The 25,538-nt window shown below is 28.2% G+C and overlaps 1 protein-coding gene across 5 annotated transcripts in view; it reads right to left on the minus strand.

Moving 5' to 3' along the window:
* LOC127287260 (paired box protein Pax-5) overlaps positions 1–25,538 on the minus strand; it is a 185,608-nt gene that overhangs the window by 64,805 nt on the left and 95,265 nt on the right. The window contains exon 1 of one of the 5 annotated variants that reach the window (XM_051314097.1): positions 8,063–8,986. The exons of the other annotated variants lie outside the window; for them this stretch is intronic. Coding sequence (XP_051170054.1) covers positions 8,063–8,117 — 55 coding nt within the window. The 5' untranslated portion in view covers positions 8,118–8,986. Of the gene's footprint in view, positions 1–8,062; positions 8,987–25,538 lie in introns of those variants that run through there. 5 annotated transcript variants of the gene reach the window in all.

Raw genomic sequence — 25,538 nt, forward strand, 5'->3', positions numbered from 1 at the left:
CAATATGGCGGACAAATTTTTAAAAATTCATTAAATTCAATTGAAGAATTTTTGAAGAAAACAAAAAAAACCAAAAGAATTGATATCTACTGATCGAAATTAAACATCACTGATTTGAATCACATTTGTGCACAAAAAAAATACCAAATTTCTTTTTTTGGTTGAGAAAAAATAAAATCCTCCTAATTTTTTTTAATGCCGCTAAAAAACTATTGCCTTTTCTATATATTTAACAGGTTTAATTATATTGAAGTGAAATAAATGAGATTAAGAATAAAATCAAAGTTTTCTCTCTTTGAATATATTTGTTATCAACAGAAATTAGTAGACTGATGTTACTCAAGTGCTGGATCGAGCATTACTCAAGTTGTGGTTTGAGTTGTGCGAACTTGACCAAATTGCGGAGCTGATTGTTCGAGGTGGAGAGAGCTGGCAGCCCTCGTATAGTTGCGGTCAGCAACCGTGACGACTCGCAGCAACTCACAGGGTAGTAAGAGCACACTTTGCTGTTCTCTCTCTCATTCTCTCATATAGTCAAACGAACCCCATGACTACCGGCCTAACCATGGGGATGTGACCATAAACGTGAGAGAGTTGATTTGCGACCGGAAGTGCGAGTATCGTTTCAAGCAATGATAGAAGCTTTACTGATGATGATAATAATAATAGTAATAATAATAATATTAATAATATTAATAATATTAATAACAATAATAGTAATAATAATAATAATAATAATAATAATAATAGAATAGAAAATTTTATCAATGGTCTAGTATTGGTCTAGTACTGGGGGTCAATTACGTAACTTTTTCCGGATTCCACATTTCGGATTCCTGATCCCACATTCCGTATTCCACTTCCCGTAATCCAAATTCCGGATCCCACGTTCCATATTCCGTATTCCAGATATCACATTTCGTTTTCTGGATTCCACATTCCGTATTCCAAATTCTACATTCCGAAAAATCGGGATACAAATCGACCATGATCCGGAAAGTAAAATGCGATATACGAAATGTGGAATACGGAATGCAAAATGTTGAATCGGAATTTTGATAGTGGAATCAGGAATACGAAATGTTAGATCCGGAATGTGGAAAGTGGAATCCGGAAAAAGTTACGTAATTGTCTAGTAAATATTGAAACTCAAAGAAAATTCTTATTTTTGATTTTAAATTACTATAAAATTATTATTATTATTATTATTTCAGAAAAAAAATATTATCAGAAAAATATTGATATTGTTACAGAATTATTGTTACATAATGGTTATCCTTCGAATTTTATTGAAAAACATATAAAAAAACGTGTTCATATTATAAATCAAAATCAACGACTTCCTAATAAAGAAACATATTATTGTAGAGTTAAAAAGATTGTTTTACCATATTCAGAAGAGATTTTTTACAAAACATCAAATTTACTATACGAATTCAACTTTAACAATTTCACAAATGAATCAGAATAATAATTACGTAAAGAAAGGCAAAGACATTACAAATAAAAACCAAAAAACAAACTGTGTTTATAAAATTAAATGTAAGGATTGCTCTGCGAGCTATGTGGGTGAATCAAAGGGAATGCTTGGTGTGAGAATTAATGAACATAAAAAATCAAAAACAAATGTTATTGCGACACATAAACAAGATCTTAAGCAGGATTTTGATTGGGATGGTTGTTCAATTCTCGACAATGAACAAAATTGGCGAAAAAGAGTCATCTCTGAAATGATACATATAGGGCTACAAAAGAAACCTCTTAACAAAAAGGATGATATTAAAAATTTGAACAAGAACTATATAAACTTCTTTTCTAATTATAAATTCAAATAATAGAGTTTATTAATTTACTTTTCATAGATGAGTTTCTATCAGTACAATTATACTTGAAACGTCATAATCTGTATACAACTACGACGAGTTCAATGACCTAAGAATGTACACTACCTTTTCGTTTGTCAAATCCGTATTATATGAAAAATTGTTTATGATTAGTTTGTCTGTGAACACTGAACAGAAGTCACAGACTTTTTTTCGGTAATATTCAAAATTTTTAAATTAATTAACTATAGTAATTGTAAATTATTGTTATTGTAATATTTTTTATAATAAAAAAAAAACAATTCTTTTAGTTTCTGATGAGGACAGCTGTGCTGTCGAAACGTTAAGAAAAGGGATCATTTTTTATTTTTTATTTTCCTTTTTTCAAATATTACAATTGACTTGGAAGATTGATAAATTTTAACAACTTTAATATTATTATTATTATTATTACCTATATGATAATTATAAGAAACTTTGCACGCATAGAAAAAGTTTGCTGTATAGCAGCGAAATATTTTCTGTCACATCTAAATTATACGTTAACTAATAATATAGGGACAGCGAACAAATTTTCTGTGGAGTCAAAAAAGTTTGCTGTGACAGTACATTTTTAAAAATTAAGACTGATATTGTTAATCAGAGCAAACTTTTTCGTTGTCATAGCAAAAAAATTAGCTGTGATTACTAATTTTGATAGATCCGATAGCAAACATTAGTTAGCGTCTGTAAGCAATTTCTTTTTTCCGTGTGATATTGAAGAATGTACATATATAACGTCCACATAACACCTTATAATCCGAATTTTAATTAAATTTTTATTTTATCCAAATTCAAGATGAACTTTAGATAAATAATTTATTTCCTAGCTATAAGTTATGTAATGAGTTGTAGCATAGAAAGTTAGAAATTGACGGTTGAGTTTCACTTTTTTTTTAAACTGAAACGTAAACTATTACATAGAAAAATCGTTGAATTATCTATAGTTTTTTTTTAACTTTATTGTATAGAAACATACTGTGAATTATTCTAGAAATGATTTTGTGACTATTTTTAAAAACTGTAAAACTCATATAAATAAAAAAATAGTTCTGCAATGTATTGTATATGATTATTATTAAATTGAGGGGAGTCACAACCTTCATTTTGAAAAAGAATCCTTTACATTTTAATGATCGTAGAGGAAGATTTTTTTTTTCTTGCATCATTTGGGTCCTAAAAACATACAGGATGGTCGAAAAAATAAAATTTTAATTTTTGACCATTTTAGAAATTAATTTCTTAAAAAAATTAATATTTTAAATATCTACGTATCTTCTTTTTCAATTTTTTGACTATTTTTCATTGCCAATTTTTTTCCACGCTTTTTTAATGATTCTTAGGAATCTCTCGCATGGATTTTTAAAAATTTTAATTTTTTCAAGAAAAAAAAGAAAAATATCAGTTAAAACATCATTGCACTCTTCTATTAAATATGTATCTTCTTTCACAATTTTAAATATTTTTCATCGTCAAATTTTTTCCACACTTTTTTAATGATTCTTTAGAATTTCTCGCATTGATTTTCAAAAATATTAATTTTTTCAAAAAATAAAAATTCTAAAATGGTCAAAAAATAAAATTTTCTTTTTTTAACCACCTTATATGTTTTTTAGGATCCAAATGATGCAAGAAAGAAAATAATCGTTTAATAATTTAAATTTAAGTGGGTCAAAATAAAGGTTGCGTGACTCCCCTTAAAAATGATATTTTTTGTCCTTAAATGACAAATAAATAAATATTTTAAAAATTACATTCTTGAATGTTGCAAAAAAATAAAAATCCCAAAATTTTTGCGAATATTGACCAATATTTTTTGGAGAAACGTTTTTTCCAAAAATTTGTGAAATATTTCTCTAAAATTCTTTGGGGAAAAATTATGAAATATTCTATGTGATTTGTCGGGAATGTTCTCTTATGAAAATTTACTAACAATAATGAATATTCCCTAATTTAAAATAAAATAATAAATAAATAATAATAAGTAAATGAAGTATATACGATAAAGAACATTTCAAATTATCCCGCGGTTTTTTTTACCAATTAGATCACATTCAAAAATCATCAGCTTATGCTTTGGCGCGCCGGTGAGTATTGTCAAACAGTTTGTAGTAAAAATATATTATCGTTGATATTAGATGCACAATTATAACTATACGGAACCTTTGAAATAAAAATTTTTAGAGAAAACGTGAGTTTATATAAAATTATAAACAATAAGATTCGAAGTTTTGTAAGTGAAAAATATTTATACATTAACCGCTATTAAATCAAGAGAATTATCGTTTTTGATAACCTAACCTTAAAGTTTAATAGACTTTAAAGAACAATGTTTTGTTGTAAGATTTTTAGAGGGATACAAAAATTCCATTCCAATTTGACGCCATGCGTCGGGTCCTAATATTCTAACCTGTACTAGAATGCCTGCATGATTTTAGAAGAAAAATTTGTAAATTTTTATTATTATTTTATTAATATAAATTATAATGACATTTAACTTTTGTCAATAACAATAGTTTTAAATTAAGATAAAAGTAGAAGAATTAGACTGACCAACACCGAAATTTGTCTTTTCTTTTAAAATTATAAAACATAAAAAATGTGTCTTTTTTGTGGATTTCATGCTTATTGCTGTCATATTTATCTGAAAACCAACTGTAATCGATTTTCTATCTTAAATAAATTTTTTAACTTGTTTTATTATTTTCAAGGTCAAGATCGTGAAATAAAAAAATAAGCATATATATATATATATATATATATGCTTATTTTTTTATTTCACGATCTTATATATATATAAAAAAAATTTACTGTTTTTATATTGCCTAAAATTTTAATTCGGATGACGAATAAAATAAAATAATACCAAATATTTAATTTTATCAATACCGAAATTCATCCATACTTTTTTATTTTAAATAAATTGAATTTGTTTATGATTTACATTCAGGATTTGTCGACGATTTTATTTAAAAAATTTTTTTCTAATTTGACATTTTATAATAGAAATAAAGTGATTTTGACTAGTATAATATTTTTATGATAATGACCATTTTTCTAACAAAATTCATAACTTTTTTATTTTTTAATATTAATTCTTCTAATAAATTTTAATAATGCACTACCACAAAAAAATAATTAGATACTTATTTTAAAAATACATTTTTCTGAGAAATTAATGCAACAAGATGTAATAGACGATATAAATTTTTAATATATCTGAAAAATTCCCGGTCATTTCCCGGTCACATTTTAAATTCCTGGTCATTTTCCGGTCATATCGCCACCCTGAAAATTAGTAATCACGCAGCTAAATTTTTTGCTATGACATAATTTGATGTGACAGCAAACATTTCACTCCTATTACAGCAAACTTTTTCTATGCGTGTATTTTTGTAAAATAAGTGAACAAAAGTAAACAATATACGAATAGAAATGAAAATTTAGAAAAAAGAAAAAAATATATGTGACGCATCATGAGAAAAGAGACCTTAAAGGTGAAACATTTTAGGTTATGTTTGTTTTAAAAATATACACAAAGATAATTAATTCTTTATAATTATGTCTTCATTACATCTAAAATATTCAATAGAAACTGATTTTGATTTTATGATTGAAAATGAACGTTTAAGCAAATATCACTAAACATAACCTAAACGTTTTTCATTTTAAGGTCCCTTTTGTCGTAGAGTGTCACATATACGAAATTTCCATAAATGGAGTAGAAATTTTAATAAAAAGGTTTTTCAATTTAAAGAAAATGTTTAAAAATGGAAAAATTAGACATTTTTTGCAGTTTTTGTAGTGTAAAAATATAGCAAAGTTATATAATAAAATACTGTACCCCAGGAAAGACTTATTAGAATTACTAAAAATATATTGAAGTTTGTAAATATTTACTAAAATTTGAAATACATTAATTAAAGATTGATATATATTTTCAGAAATCTAGTACTTTTTATATATCTTTATTACATATTTTAAAACCTATTCATTAAATTGCAAAATATTTACTAAAATTTCTACTATATATAGTTCTTGAAATTTAAGATATCGAACAATACAATTTTATAGACTATAAAAAGATTAGAATTATATAGTTTAAATCTCGAAAAGTGCTGCGAATGTTTACATTTCAATAGATTAAAGTTTTTTGTCCATATCCAATGACATGCAAGCATTCACACATTTCGAGATATAATTCTAATCTTTTTGGTGTAAAGTTAGAGTCTGATTTCTAACAGTGTACAATGAAACCTCGAATGAAACAGAATTTATAAAAAAGCATTTTGTAATTTTTCCGTAAATTTACTGAATACTTTTTAGTCCAATTAAGTTTCGCATTTTTAAATGTTTTAACTCAGGACCGCAAATTTTGTTTGCGGTTTAAACCTTTTTAAATTTAGTACTTCGAACTTCTACGCGGGAATCTAAATTTTTTTATGAAATAAGTGCAAAAAATTAGCGGCAAATTGCCGCCTTTCATTACATTTTAGTGTATAAAAATATAGTTACTATATATGAAAAAGAAAATGTATATAAAATTTCTAGTAATTTAAAAAAAAAAATGAATCCAATAGCATGAAAATTGACCGTAATATGGTTTCCGCAAAAAACCTGTTTATTTCGTGATTTAAGCCAAAATCCAGTATTTTTCAGTTTTTCCAGTACAACTTTTAAATTAATGATTTGTCGAAAAAGACACCAATACACGCAAAAAAAACGTATTTTCAGAAATAGTCCAAAAGTTTTTGAAATAATTGCCACTTGTTTACGTTCATAATTTTTTGTTACTATAAAGTCTAACGCTACTGATTTACGTTCCTAATTTCTGTACTTCTAAATACAAAACTCTATGACTCTTCTAAAATTCATCGTGGATTCGCATTCCTCAATTACTAGGACTGTACGTATTTATAATTTTCAAATTTCATTTTTCTCCGTGTAGAAAGGTCATGCTGACTAATTTTTTGACAATTTGAAACAAAAAAACCAATGGAATATAGCTTTAATAGTTTCTGAAATGCAGCACGGAAAAAAATTATGGCCTGGAACAGCGATAAGTATATATCTGAAACAGCGATATATATTTCTCTAGAATAGCCAAATTTTTCTCTATTTTAGTGAAACATATCGCTGATCTAGGTAAAGATTTTTTTGCGTGAGTTTTTCAAAATTGATCTTTTTTGAGGATAAATTACAAAGGTTCCGTATTTTTTTGCAAATGTAAGTTTTTGTTATTTTTCAAATCTTAGACATATACAAACTTATACTCTCTTAATCTGAATCAGTGAGATCTTTACAGATTTTGCAATTCAGTGACTCACTTTTCACTGATTTTCAGTGAAGATCATTGATTTCCAGTTAAATTTAACTGATTCCCAGTGAATTTCTCACTGATTTTAAATCAATGACCCACTTTTCACTGATTCTGATTAAGAGAGTAAAGATTATTAAACTGTGCATGAAACTGACAAAAGAACATTCTACTTTAAAAATTATTTAAGTTATAATTTTTTTTTAATTACTTTTGAGAACGTAATAATTGAAAGCAACTTCTGGAAATTATTTTCAACCTCAAAAAGGGTCAACTTAGAGATGAGACTTTACCTCAGAAATTATTAGGGAATCACATTGTTTTTTTTTGCAAAATATTTTCATACACTTTTTTTCCAACTATTTTTACGCTAAAATGCAATGGTAGGTGACAATTTGCAAGAAAAACTGAGTTTTTGCACCTATTTCTCAAAAAAATTTTAGGTTCCCGTAGGATGTCGAAGCTCGTCTCAAAGTATCAGGTAAATTTGAATTAGTAGAATTTCACTGGTGTACCAGTTATAAGTATACCACTGGTTTCATTCAATGAAAATTTCACTGGAAACCAGTGTATTTTCACTGATTAACAATCAAAAACCTCACTGATTGAATCAGTAGACTCTGCCGATAAAACAGATTTCACTAATTCAATCAGTGAGATTTTCACTGTCAATCAGTGAAAATCCACTGGTTTCCAGTGAAATTTTCACTAAATGAAACCAGTGGTATTTATAACTGAGTTAAAACGGAATATTTGTTTTTCGCCTATTGGACTAATTAAAGTGAAATGCGAAAAACTGCTGCTTTCATATATAGGAAAAAAAAAGAAAATTTATTTCTCTCTCTACATATATAGTTATATAAATGTTGCAAAACCGACTCACAAGTGTAGTATTCCATCATATTTTGATTATATCGATAAGCTGTACTAAGATCCATTTCGGCACTAGTTTATCCTTATAGGGTTTTTTTTCGGTGAGAGAGAGAGAGAGAGATGATAAATGTAACTATATCCAGGTGGTGGCTTTTCGAAAAGGTGTTCGAAAAATGTATTGAACTTTAATGAAGACTTCTTAACACAATTTTTTTTCACATTGACTTCGAAAAGCATGGACACTTTACGATGTCAGTTTTACAATGGACAGTGATCAAAAAGGTTTTTGTTGTTGCCGACGGGTGGTGATGATGATGGCAGCGGGCATCCGTCCGATCCTGCCGCTTCATCTTATGGCCTTTTATTCGAAAAAAAATCACAATAACTTTTTTTCAAGAGTTCAATATATAATTCACTATATAAAAATTCAAAAATGAATTTCAAAAAGATTTATTTCGCTAACGATATCGTTTTAGTCCATTTGGATTGATGCAATATTCGACCTCTTAGTGGACGTACGAAATAATTGCTCATTCTTTCTCTTAACTTGAAAATAAATGTCCTCTATTCATATATAGATTTTTGTATAAACATAAAAAAAAAGAATTTTACATATTAGGAAAAATATTTTTGTTTACAATCGGACGTTTGCATTTCTTTTTTTAATATTCGCACACAGCACTCACAATCACTAGATTTTAATTCATGTCAGTAATAAATTTTTTTTCATAAATGTAGAAAAAAGTAAGAGAATTTAAAAAAATTTTGAATTAAGATAAAGGATAGTGAAATCGGTTAATTTGATTTTGGGATTATTATTTAGGAAAACTAGCGTTCACGGTGATTGGTCTCGCGACGACACGGTAGCATGGACAGTCTTTGACGGTGGCACGTGACTTTTGGTGACTTCTCGCCCATTTGGAAAACATGAAACATTCACCCCCTCTCTCTCTGTCTCTCTCTCTCTCGCCCTCAACGATGAAGACTCCGCCCTGCAACCCTTAGAATTGTACCACAGCATCCCGTAGACTCGTGATTCCAGTTGGTGGAAGTGAGGTCACGTGATGGAAATTTTGGGCGTATTCTCCGGAGGGTTGCTATAGTAACGCTCTAGGTTTTGGCGTCGCGCGTGGGATAATGCCCGTTATTGGCATCGACAACAACACACAGTGGTAAAGGTTGCGAAATAAGCGTTCGTCGGCTGGTCTACCGCCAACAATCCCACGCGAAATCACGCAGCAGCACACACCAGAGAAGCGACTCTGTTTATTCATGAGCAAGGATGAGAGAGTGAGTGAGAGAGAGAGATGCAAGATTCGCGAAGGGCGCGTCGACAGTATGCCAATTTCTTTTCCTCCTGTTAGATGTCGAGTTTCATTTTTTCCAATTTTTTTTTCTTTTACTCCATATTTCTTGTGACAATTTTTAAGGAAAACAAATTTCTCATTGATTATCACTGTGGGTTAGAAGAAAAATGGTGATGTGTTTATTTTTAACTAGCGATGTATTCCTCGCTCGCTCGGTTATAGTTGTACTTATTGTTGTTTACATATTGTAGTTTATGAATATTATATATATAATTTATGTTTTAAATTAATATATTATTAATATTGTATAAAATTTATCTTAATTTTGATCATTATCATTGAAGGATGAAATGACAATTATTAAATATTAAATGTTTTAATTTATTATAATTATAACAACAATATTAATTATATTATATTATAATATATTTTTTTTTATCTTATATTATATTATATTATATTATATTATATTGCTGTAAATTGCCCCACAAACACATGGAGATTTTGCAAATTTTTTAGAAAAATGTTCATAATAAATCGAAAAACCATTTAAAGTATCTGTATTTATTTTTATTATCCAGAGTAAACCTTTATAAAGAGATTTTAAAGGTATATATATCCAAAAATTCGTAAAAAATTGCACAAAATTGCAAAATAACCCTTTTTCGGGTTAAAGTTGAAAAAACATGTTACAAAAAAAAGTATGTAAGATTTTCTAAAAGCATATGGCAAAGTATTTTGATTTATTTGAAAATAAGTGAAAATAGATTTTCCAAGGACGGTGTCGAGGTAACGCGGTGTCGGTGTCGCTTTTGGATATTTGTTAACTTAATATAATAGAAGATTCCTTGTGTTTATTTAGGTCACACTGAGCAAGAAAACAAATAAAATTTTTTTTTCATTCGGTCAGTTCACACTAAAAAATAATACTTTTAGTTCACTTTTTTGTCTAAATCCGTTAACATTAGAACCATTTTTACTGAATTTCAGCCTTGAGTGTATGATTTTAAGTTCCAAAAATTGACTTAATCTAGTTTTAAGATAAAAATTACACTAGTTTTCAGGCATTTTGATTTTAAGATGTTAACGATTTCAGTATTTGTTTTTTGTGTGATTCTATAAAAACGTAAAGTGTTTAAAAATCGTTTTTTTAGCACTTTTTGAAGTACTAAAATGAAAACATTGATAAAAATCTCTACAAGGGCTTAAATTTAAGCCTAAACCTTCAATTTTAGATCCAAAAACTGAAAAGCAAATAAAAAAAACTAAAATTAACTAAAACTAATTTATTATGTAATCGTTATCTCAAACAGTAAAAATTGATAATTCCCTCATAACAAAAGGATATCCATTTCAATGGTCGATATCCTAGAATGATATCCATAGGACATCCCTAGGATATCTGCAGGATATTATCAATATATCCCAAGATATCTTGTGTTATTATAATTATAATAAAATTATAATTTGAAAAATGTATATCTGCGTCTAATTATGTATCCGGCATTTTTTATTTTTTAAAATAAATTTTAGATTTGTAATCTACTGCAACGCACCGAAAACCCCCGAAGAAGCTGCAAAAGAATTCATTCAATTTTAAAATTTTTCGATCCCATTTTGAAACCGCCGTTTTGAATTTTTTAAATACAACTTTTGATTAGTCAATAGAAAAGTTAAAAACTTCCAAGTGACAAGTTAAAAAATAAATCCGGTTATGAAAATCTATTTTAAAAAGTGGTCTAAAGTTGAAGGTTTAGGCTGTCATTTAAGCCCGTGTAGAGATTTTTATCATATTTTGTTTAAATTTTACAGTACTTTAAAAAGTGTTGAAAAAAGCGATTTTTTATGACATAAAAAATGCTAGATAAATTTTGTTGTGGATAATTTTAACCAATACTAATTATCACATATAGACGCCCCCAACTAGGATAAAATTTGTTGCAGTTAATTTTTATACCGATTTTGGGATAAAAATTCTACTTTTTTAATTTACACTTTAATCTCGTTTTTATGGAACTGACCGAAAGAAAAAATTTTTGTTTGTTTTCTTGTTCAGTGAAACCTAAACTTTCAATAAACACAAGAAATTTTAAATAAACACGACATCGCCATTTTTTTGTAACCCATAGTGTTATGGAACAACTTTGATAATAAAATGAGAAACTAAATAAATCAAGCAGGGTTGCCACGGGTCAGAGAATTCATGGAAAATTCAGGGAAAGTGAAATTGGTCAGGGAAATCATTAGAAAAGTCAGGGGATTTTATAAAAAGTACTGGAAAAATATCAAATTTCTAAAAATGTTACCAAAATTATAATTTTTGAAATTTTCAATTCAAACTTTTGCTTTTAAAAATTATTGTCTTATATTTATATATATAATTGTAGGTCTCGGATCGACTTTTGTAAGAAAAAAAAGTCATTTTATTTTCATTTTCAAAAATAATTTAAAGTTAAATTTAAAAAAAAATTTCAAGTCTGATATAAGCACATTATTCGAATTCAGTATTTTGGAGATTGTGTTAAATAATTAAATTTTCCAAGAATTTAATTAAAATATTATTGAAAAAATTAATTTTAAATGAAAATTTGTAAAATAATTGAACTCCAGAAGATTTGTAAATAAAATTTTAAAAATAATTGAATTTTGAAGAGCATGATTAAAATTTTTTAAACATAATAGAAATATGTTCTGAATATTTGAATTTTAATGGAGTTACAGTTTTTATAAATAATTACATTTTTTGAGATTTCAAAAATTATAATTTTGTTGGAAATATAAACACTAATTAAAAAATGTCCTAAATAATTGAATTTTTGAAAAATTCGATTAAAACTATTGAAATAATTAATTAAACAAAGAATAATAAAATATAGATAAAAATTTGGAGAAAAAATTTTCAATGGAATTGAATTCAACTGAATCAATCATTGAATTAAGTACTAATTGAATTTGGAAGTATTCGAGTTAAAATTTTTTTGGAAAAAAAATGAAGTTAAAAATTTAAGGAATAATTGAGTTTTGGAAGAGTAAAAGTTAAAAGTTTTGAAACTAATTAAATTTCAGGAAATTTTTAATTAAAATATTTTTCATAAATTGGAATTTCTGTAGTTATTTTATAAGCTTTAATCAATAATTAAACTTTGGAGAATTTTGAATTCGATATACTGTTTTAAATAATTGAATTTTCGAAAATCTTGATTAAAATTATAAAAATTAAATTTTTCAATTTTAGAAACAATTGTATATTTTAGAAGAGTTCGAGTTAAAATTTCGTGAAATAATAATGGAATTTCAGGAGATTATTAATTGAAACTTTCATTTTAAAGTTGTGAAACTTTTTGAAAAAATATAGACAATAATTCAACTCTAGTGAATTTTCAATTGAAAACTATTTTAAATCATGTAATTTTCGAAGAGTTTTTTCTAAATTATTGAAAATAATTGATTTTGTAAACAATTCAAGTTAATATATTTTTTTAGGAATTCAATTTTAAAAAATTAAAAAAATTGAAAAAGTCGTGCAATCCGAGGCCTGTTATCGAAATGCTTTTGAAATATTTTCATTATAGGGTAAGGGAAAAAATTTTAAAATTCTGACTGGAAATTAGGGAAAAAGAAAATAATATTTTTGTGTCAACCTTGTCAGGGCAAAATTATTTTTTTGGCGGGTAAAATGGTTTATTATGGTTAAATCAATTTACCGAGTGAATCGATTTGAAAAGTAAACAAACTTATTGGGTATAGACTGATTTTCAAGGTACACTGATTTTTGGATAAACTGATTCATCAGGAAAATAGATTTTCGGGTAAATTGATTTGTTGAGTAGACCGATCTGAAAGGTAACCTAATCTATTGGGTAAATTAATTTTCGAATAAACTGATTTAATAAGTAAAAAAAATTTCAGATATGGTTGGGTAAACCAATTTTCGGGTAAATTGATTTTTAGGTAGGCCGATCTGCCGGATAAACAGATCTCCGGGTAAACCGCATGATTTATTGGGAAATAAGATTTCCAGTTACACCTGATTTTTGTTAGGAAAATAAATTTTCGGGTAACCTGATTCTTTATAGATAAACAGATTTTCATGTACACTGATTTGCAAAATAAATAAAATTTCCCGTAGTCTTTTTTGTTAGATGCAATAACTACATTGTCGTGAGTACACTATGATTTGTAAGATGAACAAATGTTCCGGAAAACTTCCGTGTTAGTAGATATATAGACCGATATGCGCCGGGTAAACCGATTTATCGGATAAACTGATTGACTACATGCGAATAATGCAACTGACCAAAGATTGTGCGGTGAAGGGTTGATGAAGGCCCTCTCACATCTCGTAAGTGGGAGGACTAATAGTTGTTGGTCGAGAGGAGGTTTTGCCCCTATTTCCACCTGTACTTATGGCTTTATAACGCATTGCTTCGCATCAAGTCTGGATTGCCTCTTCTCCCCCCGGAAGGTGCGGTTAGTCATTGGCGTTGGTGGGACCGTTGTCGCATTGCGAATCTCACAAGGGCCGGTTTACATTTCAGTATGTATACGTTCTTTCGTTTCGTCTTTCGCGCGCTCCTTTTGCTTTCGAATATATATACACATTCAACTTGTTTTTTCCCTTCATCGTTTCACGCGCAGTGTGTGATACTAGATACGGTGAGATTGTGGTACTGTTGTCTCATGTAAAGGAAATCTTATGTAATCAGTACTGTATGCAGGAAATTGTCAACCTAAAATATATATATACATATATAATAATTTCAGTATATAATTAATTCCTCACATACGACACTAAAAAGACAATTTAGAAGGGTAGAATTTTTTTACTATTCTGTATTGTAATTAACATACGAGAAAATAATAAGCAAAAATCTTTTATATGGTTTTATTTTCTTAGACCAAAACACACAATTTATTATACATGTCTTTTTGAGTAGATGTATATCTTCAATCATTTATACATCCCATGACAAAGGAGATTAATATACCAGAGAGGTAACCCAGCAAATTAAAAGGAAAATACGTTTTAGTATAAAACAGTGATGCACACATACGCACATGATCGATGCACTTGAAACTTCGAGGATGATGAGACACTCTCATCTGCATCAAATCTACCCTCACCCTCGATAGTTGACTTCCTCGCCCTCGCCCAACGCTATATATGACTTCGTTCTTGGTTTCCAACCTAAACCTTCATCCTCATAAACTCATTCCCCCTATTTGGGTGTAAATGTGTCCCCCCAACACACTGAGGCAGACTGCAATTACCCTAAGACATATTGCCCATCATCACTGTTAAATTTACTCATTCGTTGACGCGAATGACATGTCATGATCTAATACATTCTTGCCAAGTAGACAATATATGTATATAATGTGAATTTAAAGTCAAAAAGAAAAATTTGCATCAGTGAAATATACTTTGGTGTGCTGCTGTAATGTATAAAAGTCAACTGGTGGCAGTCAAAATTATTCCAACTCGGGAATTTTTATTATATATATTTTAACCTCTATTACTTTTACCTATATAGGTGAAAATTTATTTTTTGTGGCTTTATACTAATCATTTTTAGGTTATATTTATGTTTCTTGGTTAGGGTTCATCTTCTTGACCTAAGTCCTTCAATTTTGTGGTTATGTTTGACTTATGACCTTGAATTTTGAGGTTATATTTAAATCTATTTTCACGCCGTGAAAAGACGTGACTTTAGTCCTTTGACTATTTTCATGCCGTAGCAAGACGTGATACGATTGTCTATTTTCACGCCGTGAAAAGACGTAACTTTTGGTTAGGGGACCTTAGACCTTGAATTTTGAGGTTATGTTCGTTTTAATTCTAATATAGGTATATAGATATATGGTTGGTTTCCATTGTCCCCACTCTCCAAAATACCCACTCGTCATTTATCATAATTCTTGTCAACTACAGTACCCTGCACTAGTAAAAATTTAGTAACTTTATAGTAACTTTTAATTTTAACAAAAAAGTCACTAAATTTTTATATCAGTGTTCGCTAGTTGACAAGATTTATGACAAATGGCGAGTAGGGACAATGGCTACCAACCACTTTATAGTTAAAATGAAATGTTACTATAAAGTTACTAAATTTTCACTAGAACAGGGAGCGGTAGTTGACGACAGAAAAATTTCGGCGCGAATTTTAAAATTAATCAATCACAACTTATTTTGATAATTACCGATTGCTTAATTTTTAAATTAGCGCCAAAATCTTTTTGTCCATTGTTTGTCGGACATTTGCAGTTTTGGACAAATGAAAATAATTAATAATAATAATTAATCATAATTAATAATAATAATTAATCTTATTGACAAAATAATTAGTGAAACATCTAAATTGTGACACTTTGCAGCGAATGGTAGCTTTTTTCGATACATAGAGGGGAACTAGAATAAAGAAAAGCACAGTAAAGTAGGTGCCAAATTTATAAAGATATGGCATATTTCGGACGTTCTACTCGAATTCCAGCGGAAATTTACATGCGCCCATTCTGAATTAACCCTTAAGTTTAAATCAAACGTAATATAATTTTCAGTGAAATAAATAATATTTTTATATGAAGGTGATAGATGTTTTCTATATATTAAAATAAAATTTACAAATAAATTAAACAAAAGGAACCTTGGGGTAAACAAATTTAAGGTTATGTTTATTATGATTTTTCAAGATTTTGTAATATCCTTTTAAATTAAGAAAAATGTTATACAATACAGATTGAACCAGGTTAGCAATATAATATAAAACTAATAAATTAAATGATCACGAAAAGATTTAATGAAATAAGAAATAAAATTTGTTTCTTAAGACTGTGAACTTTTTTTTTGGTTGACAAAGACAAACAGGTATCATGAACCGTTGAGACATATTTTTATATTTTTCAGAAGTATTTAACTAGTTTGTTTTCAGAGTAAGTGAAGATCCATTTCCCTGAGATTAATGGTACTTTACTGCTGTTTTAAAGAGATTCTCAGTTTCCCTTAAACCATCAGACCATTACATCGTGTTTCGTCGGGTCGACTTGTTTAACAATCTAATTCTTTAGATGGCCTTCACACACCCCGCGAAGTTTAGTTTTAGTTTGGACCTAATGTCATTAGTTTCCTGTTTGTTTATGTGTGTATGTGAATAAAAATTTGAAAGAAATGCCCAAATGTTTCTCTATTTTTCTTTAGAAGAAAAAATTAATATTTTGATTTAATTTTTAGGAAATATTTCCGATATAAAATATTCATCATTTAAAAACTTTCATTTAAAAGTTTATTATTGGTTTGAATTAAAATTAGAATGTTTGATTTAGAATGGGCGTGTATAAATTTCGAGTACAACGTCCGAAATATGACATATCTTTACTTATACTTCATTCTCCTTTTCTCTATTTTAGTTCGCAGTCATGTATAGAAAAAAAGCTACCATTCCCTGCAAAGTGAAACAATTCAGATGATCCACTGATTATTTTACAATGTCAATAAGAATTTGACATGATTGGAAGATTATACCATTGTCAACACTCGCCATTTGTCATCATTCTTGTCAACTATCGCACCCTGCTCTAGTGAAAATTTTAGTAACTTTTAATTTTAACAATAATGTCACTTTTTCACTAAAGCAGGGTGCGATAGTTGACAAGAATTATGCCAAATAGCGCATGACAAACTTCCGATTCTTAATCTAAAAAAATTATTATTCGTGTAACGTTCGGAGATCATTTTAATTTAATTTCCTCTGTAAGTAGAGCAAAGATCATTGTATAAATGTAACTAAGTCATGTTTTTGACTGAATTATTTAGATGTTTTGGGTAGATCTTCTTTATTCCACAAATTGTCTTTCTTTTTTTTTTTTAAAAAAAAAAAGCTGCTAAAGTAAGGGTGTAACTATAAGAACATTGGAGACTGAAATTGATTGCTTTCATTAATGCTAAAAAGTTTCTCAGTCCTTCTCTTCCTTTCTGTTTCGTTCTTTTTCTTTGTTTCTCTTTCAACTTGATATTTTTAACTTGTGCTGCAATTGTGATTCGCGCTATTCAAATTAAGTCTCGTCAACAATAATTAAAGAAATATATATTTGCAACATGCAATTTTATATAAAAAAAAAATTTTTTTCTGAATCTCTATTAATACTAGAAAAAAATTTTCTATTCTAACCTATTATTCAATATTATTTAAAATTATTATTATTTATATTCTTATAATTTTTTGTTTAATAAATTTATATTATAAATAAATTATAATAGTTATAATAATATAATTTTAACTTCTTAATATTAAGTTTTAATTTCTAAATGGCTATCAGTATGTGAAAACAAAAATATAATATCTTTAGTATATATCATAACGGTTAATATTCAGTTTTCTCCGTGTAGAAAAATAAGAAAATTGTCAGGAAAATTATTTTCATTATTTTAATCCAAATATTGGTTTATGAAAAAATATTTTAAATATGTTTATATTAAATTTGTTTAAATAAGTTTACAACTTCGAGAGAAAAACTTATAGATGTTCCTATATTAAACATATTGAGCATCGATCTAGTGAACATTGAGGCCAACGAGATATCGTTCTCGAAACCTCAATGTTCATCGAAAATTATCGAAAGTATCAATATTTTTGAACAAATTGATTATTAAACAATTACTAATGACAATATATGTATTTAAACAAAGTCAAAAAGACCAATTTTTCAAGCTTTTTACCCAAGAAGAAAGATTTCTTTGATTCAAACAAATCAATTTCTTTGACTTTTTCTTTGATACAAAGAAAATTTATTTGTTTCCAACAAATTATCATTGATTCAAAAAATATTATCTCAAACAAAGAAATTTTTTAATTGATTCAAATAAATGTTTCTTTGACCCTATATCAATGTTAGAATTTCTTTAATATAATGCACAAATTTCTTTGAATTAAAGAAATTTTTTTTTGAAACTAAGAAGTTTATTTTATATGTATAATACACAATAGCCAAGAGGTCATTGATTTCAATCTAAAAATTCATGTTCTTTAAAATATTAACGGATACTTTTCAATATACTAGCAGTAGCATTCATTTAATCGTAGGCAGAGTATAAAATTTTTCCAAGGGGAAATGTTAAAATGTCAACCATAAAAGCACATATTATTCCCCCGAGTGATAAAGGTCAAAATCATTTATTATGTTAACGTTGCTCGATTCCCCTGAAGGGCTAACATAACATTGTTGTACATTTGAAAAAAATCAGTTTTTATTCAAATTTATCTTTATAAAATTATCTGCAAATATTTAAAAAAAATTTCTATCAATTAAGAAAAACGAATTAAACTTCTAAATTGTAAAATTGTTTTTTAGATATTTTTGTGTAATAAAAATATTACAAAACGAAAGAAAGAAACAAAAACATTAAAAAATTCTTACAGAAACATTTCTTAATAAAATTTTTTTTTCAAAATTTAGAATATGCAAAATAATATATAATAATTTAACTGGATAACTTTTAATCTCTTAGAATTAATAAAAAAAAATTTAACTGCCCTTTTGCCACAGATTGATGACTTAATCTCAAAAGTGGACAAAGCCCATGTTCCGAATTGGCGTCACGGAGACAGGGGTCGATAACCTACAGAGTTGACAAAATGGAAACTTGGAGATTAAGTTTTGCCACTTAATTTAAAATCCATATCATGAAACTGTTTTGCAAAATTAGAAAAGCATATTTTAGCATGATTATCCCATAAAAATCATTATAATTACAATTTTCATTTTCAAGAATTTTATTAGATATATACTTAATTATTATTTAAATGAATTTCCATTTTTCGAATTTACAGTTGACAGAATTTCTACTTTTTAAACAAATTTTTACTTTATAGAATTTTTAGGTATAGGGTAATTGTATCAATTACGGTGAGTGCATCAATTACGGCGCGTTCATAAAAAATAACTATTATTACTATTATATTTAATATAACTGTTGTAAAATGATTTTAAAAAATTTTTTTAATCTTCTTTTTATACAATTACTAACTTTATACAATAGAAATGTCGAATTTTCTATTTCAAAGGTGTTTTGACTCAAATCGCGCCATAATTATTGCATTTACCCTATCGTATTTTTATTTTACAAAATAATTCCATAATTATTGAAATTAAAAATAAAATTTTTTTAAATTTATTCAAATAAATAAAAATTAAATTAAAAATAATTCTAATTTGTCACAATACATTAAAGGTGAGTCTACAATTCGCATATTTTTAAAAGTTAAAAAATTTTTTTTTATCAAAATGATTAGGTATTGAAACCATAATAATACATAAATCACAAAATAATTATGTAATTAATGTAGAAATGGGCCAACGCAGAATGAAATCACTAATCGTAAATCTTAAGTTTTTACATAAGAGAGAAAAGGACAAAAGATATCTCTATCCTTTTCTCTCTCATATAAGAGCGAAGATTTACAATTAGAGATTCCATTCTGCTTAGGCCTAATAATGAATACTAAACTGCAGACGACAATATAAATTACTATGTGCAATCCCTCATAACAAAAGGATATCCCTAGGATATCTATATCAATGGTCTCATAATGACTTTGAAAACAGTATCCTGAGAATATCTTCTTGACATCCAGAAGATATACTGAGAATATCCTGAAAATATCTGTGGGATATCCTGACGATATCTATGGGATATCCTGATGATATCTGTGGAATATCCTGACGATATCTATGGGATATCTGGAGGACATTTATGAAAGTCTATAGAGATATCCAGAAGATATCCTGTGGATATCCTCAGATATCCATGGGATATCCAAAGGATACCCAAACCGCCGATTTTTTGGATATTCTTAAGAAATCCTTTTGATATCCATAGGACATCCCTAGGATATTTGCTGGATATTATCAATATATCCCAAGATATCTTGTGTTATTAGGGATTTAGAGTAAACTGATTTTGGTAAACAGATTCGATTTTTCGTCAGAGAATTTAAAATTAAATATTTCTTAAAAATACGAATAATAGTATGAAGAATAAATAATGAGGAAATTATAATATATAATAAACTGAAAATTAATTTATTCTTCATAGCATGGTATTTTTTTAGAAATATTTAAATTTTTAAATTCTTCGAGAAATAATCGCATGCATTTTTTTCGGTATACCGGAAACTTATAGTGTGTTGTGTAAAACGCCTTTAAAAAACTCACCCGAAAAAGATGCCACATTTTGGACTATTTATACTGTAAATTGCACATAGTAATTTACATTCCTAATTCTGTTTATGTGTCATCTGCTGTTTAATATTTATTATCTGTTTACAAAGTTCGGCCAAACGAAAATTTTACGATATAAAAATTCTGTTGTAAAATAAATTTTGTAAAATAAACGTTTACTTTAAAAAATTCTGTTAAATATAAATTCGATAATTTTTAATTACACACCTCAAAAATTCTAATCTCAATGTAGAGAATATTCATGCGTCCCATTTGTGTAATATTTATTATGCAATGTTCGTGTAATATTGATGCAATATTGTGACCATATGTTTGTGCTATTTGAGTATATACTTATTTGAACCAAAATTTTACTGTATGTACTACTTGAATATCTCAGCATTAAAAAATAAAATAAAACAACACATAACACATTTGTTGACACTCTGTGAACTGCTCATTTTCCTCCGACTGACAAACCACCCACGACGCAGCAAACTCTCATTTGTCATGCGACAAATAGCTTCCACCATACGAACTCTGCTCTCCTACCCGTACAATTTACGTCGTGTCTTACTTCTTCCTTTGTATTTCTTAATCTATATACGGTACTTAAAAATATCATGGAAAATTATTATTATCTGTGAATTCTCGCAACTTGTTTTAAGAGTTACTAATCTATCGTCAACGAGATAGTAATAATAATAATTTTAAACTGCAGTTCTCAATAAAAGTATATTTGAACTTTTATAACTTGCATGACGCTTAAATAGATTTGACAAAATTTTGTCCAAACGACTCAAGTGTTGAAAAATTTGGGTCTTCGTTATTTATAAAATAATTGATAATGACAATTCAAAATATAACAAATTTTGATTTATATATAACTATATATTATAAACAGATTTCGCCGCTGTCTCTTTATGGATCATTTCACGTCAAGAGTAACCAACCTAAAACCTCCCTCACAGCACCAGATATCCTAGGATATTCCAAAAACATTTATTGGATATCCTAAGGATACTTTAAGGATATCCAAAGTAGCGGCGGTTAGGATATCCTAGGGATATCCCAGGGATATCCTAATCGTTTCCCCAGATATTATTAGAATATCCTATGGATATCCTCAGGACGTCCTAAGGATATCCATAGGATATCCCTGGAATAATTCGGGATGTCCTTAGGACGTCCTAAGGATATCCACAGTATGTCTATATTATCTTAAGTGTTAGAATATCCTTGAGTCGTTCTAAAAATGTCCCTAAGATATCCATTAAACGACCCTAACATACAAATTAATTAAATAAAAATGGAAAACATATTTTTTTGGATGTATTTATAATGTATTTCCAAGATATCTAGAATGTACTTTCGGTGCGTATGTTAGAACAAAAATTTTTCATTCGGTCAGTCCCATAAAAAACGAATTTAAAGTGTCGAAAATCGCATTTTTGGCTTAAATATATGCTCTAATTATCAACTTTAAGGCCCAGATTTGAAAGATGATTGACAATCACGGGAAACCTATTTGTATCAAAAAATCACAATCTCAAATAGTCAAAATTTGAATCATAATGATATCCAAGGGAGATCTTAGCGATATTTCTAGAATATTTTAACGATATACCAAGTTTATCCCAAGAATATCCTCACGATATCACTAGGATATCCCTGGAATATCCCAGGGATATCCCTAGAATATCCTAAGTATATCCCCAGGATATTCCAAAATATCCTACGGAACGGCGGTTTGGATGTTCTGAAGATATCCTCAGAATATCCTAGGATATCCTATGGACGTTTTCAGGATATCCTACATTAGTTTAGGATATCCTGAGGATATCCAAAGAAACTCGAACTCTGGTTATTTTATATGGGATCGTTTATCGTTAATTTATCCTCTACCTATATTAGAATTAAAACGAACAACAAAACAACAACCTCAAAATCCAAGGTTTAAGGTCTCCAAGATTCAAGGTCATAGATCAAACATAACCTTAAAATTCAAGGTCATAGATCAAACATAACTTTAAAATTCAAGATCATAAGTCAAACATAACCGCAAAATTGATGGACTTAGGTCAAGAAGAAGAACCCTAACCAAGAAACGAACATAACATCAAAATTTTCTTATAAATTACAAACCGTCTTTCTTGGGATTACTATAATTCTTCAACACTTTTCAATAACAAAATTAGATTTTCCATGCAAAAATAAATAAAAAATTTGCAATACAATTTGACTTTCTTGAAATCACTGTTACATATCCAAAAGATATCAAGAAAGAAAAATGGAATTAGAAATAGAAAATATTTCGAATATTGTAGATGATCAACTATAGAAAATGGTGGAGAAAATTTTATTATTTTTTTTTTTAATACTCTATGGATATACAAAATGGTTTTCACTGGAATAACAAATATGTTGAAATCTTAATGTGGTTTTTGGTATAGAGATATAAGGGGCTGAGGCAAGTTGGTAGTCTCTGAGGGTTTAACAGGGGTTGATGCATATTTCACGGTTGGTGGTTCCATCTCGCGGAGACAATCTGAATCAGCGTGGATACATCATCCCCCTGACGTCATGTAATAACTTCCTGGTCCACCGCGAGCCTTTCAAAACCCCCTTATTTATTCATCTCACCTCGCCTTTTTACCCTTAGCATCGTACTTCTCAACTTTTAACTTTCCCAACACCAACACACCAAAGAAACACTTCTTCTTCTTCATCTTCTTTATATACATATATATAGCATTCTGACATAGAACAAGTGAGTCTGAAATTCTTAATAAAAACACTCCAAAAACTAAATTCACAACAATTTTAGTGCTACTTTTATATATTCTTTTAAATGCAATAAATATATTGTTTAAAAAATGCAATATTTAAATATAGAAAAATATTAATAAAAATGGTAATTATTTCAGACACATTCAGAAGGCATAAAAATATTTTTCCACAAGTAATAATAAATAACACAGCCACACAAAAAAAATGGTTTTGATCTGGGGGTCTGACTATACCTACTTTATGTTTTTTGGGTCGCTGAATCCGAATTCGAGGTCCGTGTTACCCCACCAGATCAGGATTTTGAGATAACCTCAAAAAACCAATATGGCGGACACTTTCGAAAAATTCATCGGATTTGCCTGAAACTTGTTACTCGGGGATTTTTGGGGTCGCTGATCACGAATCTAATGTCAGATTTTAAAAATTCAAAATGGCGGACACTTTTTTGAAAAATTCATCGGAATCGCCTGAAACTCGTTACTCGGGGGTTTTCGAATTCGGATTCAGCGACCCAAAAAACATAAAGTAGGCATAGACAGACCCCCAGATCAAAACTTTTTTTTTGTGTGTGGCTGTGTGTAATTATAATATTAATATTATATTTCACCAATTTAATTTGTACACCCCGAAAAAAGATTTCTTTGACATGAAAAAATAATCTTCGTTTTAAAAAAATTTTTCCTTTAATACAAATAAATGTTTTTTTACCCTATATATCAATATTAGAATTTCTTTGATTTAATGCACAAATTTCTTTCATTCTAAATAGCTTTTTTTGTTTCAAAGAAAATTTTATTTTATTAAATTTAAATATACCATCCCTTCAATAATTATTATTAAATAAAAAAAACGTGTTTTCTTATTTTTCAGTAAAATTTTGAAAAAAATGCACCAGTCAAAAAAAAATTTTGAATCTAAATCTCTCACTTAGGGGCCGTCCATAAACTACGTTACCACTTCATCATTCTTTTTAGACCCCCTCCACCCCCCTCGTTACCATTGCGTTAAATGCATTTTTTTAGAATTTTTGACCCCCTCCCCCCCTAAAATAGGTAACGTAGTTTATGGACGGCCCCTTAGAATACTCCGTATAATATTACCGTGAGGTGGACATTTTTACATTACTGTAATATTACGAATCTTTTATATAATATTACTGTGATATTAGGGTATAATATTACGTGCCACTTGGGCTAAAAATTATTACTTTTAAATTTTCAGTTTTTCAAAATTCATAAAGTCAAATTTTTATTCAAGAAAAACTATTCGCTATAAATAACTCTTGAAACATTGGATTATATTCTAAAAGTACTATAAAATGACAAAATAAATTAATATAAAAGTTCTAATTCAGAATTGAAAGTTATCTCAATTCAAGGTGTCACTTTTTCGCTCACCGCAGTTATTAGCACAATGCTAAACATAGAGTAAAATAAAAAAACTGCAATATCTCAAAAACTATATACGGAAAATCTAGTTCAGCTTCACTAATCATTAATAAGTCGTTAATAATTTTTCGTCAAAATTCCAGTAATAATGTCCGCGACGGAATTTTGTTTTTATTTCAGACATCCTGAGCGCATGAATATTTAATAAAATTCATTAGGTACAATTTTTGTTTCTTCAAATTACAGAATTTATCTTTTTAAACTATAATTTTTATAAGACAGACATTGTTTCAATTTTTAGCCTAAGTGGCACATAATATTATACCCTAATATCACAGTAATATTATATAAAAGATTCGTAATATTACAGTAATGTTAAAATGTCCACCTCACGGTAATATTATTAAATCAGGTCACCGAATTTTTCTATTACAGAATAAAAAGTTCTTAAAACGCCACGATTTTTCATTTGACCAAACAAACATAATCAACAAAAAAGATTATTGACGCGCGATTTCTAAAAGCAAACACAAACGGTTTGAAAAGGACAATGTTAAAAATAGACGATTTTTCGACCCGATAGGGAACCTAAAATTCACAAACCAATTCTCTCATTACTTCATAAGAAACAAGAAATACATACTCATTCACCTTATTCATGTGGAGAAAGGGGTGAAATCATCACTTTCTTTGATCATGTATATCTAGACAGCCATTTATATAGAAAAAATTAACTAAACGAATAATCCCATGTGAAAAAATTAGTTGTAGGTATGTATCATTTGCA

This window comes from Leptopilina boulardi, unplaced genomic scaffold (assembly GCF_019393585.1).
Source record: "Leptopilina boulardi isolate dan_hultmark-lab unplaced genomic scaffold, ZJU_Lbou_2.1 LbouV2_368, whole genome shotgun sequence".
NCBI lineage: Eukaryota > Metazoa > Arthropoda > Insecta > Hymenoptera > Figitidae > Leptopilina > Leptopilina boulardi.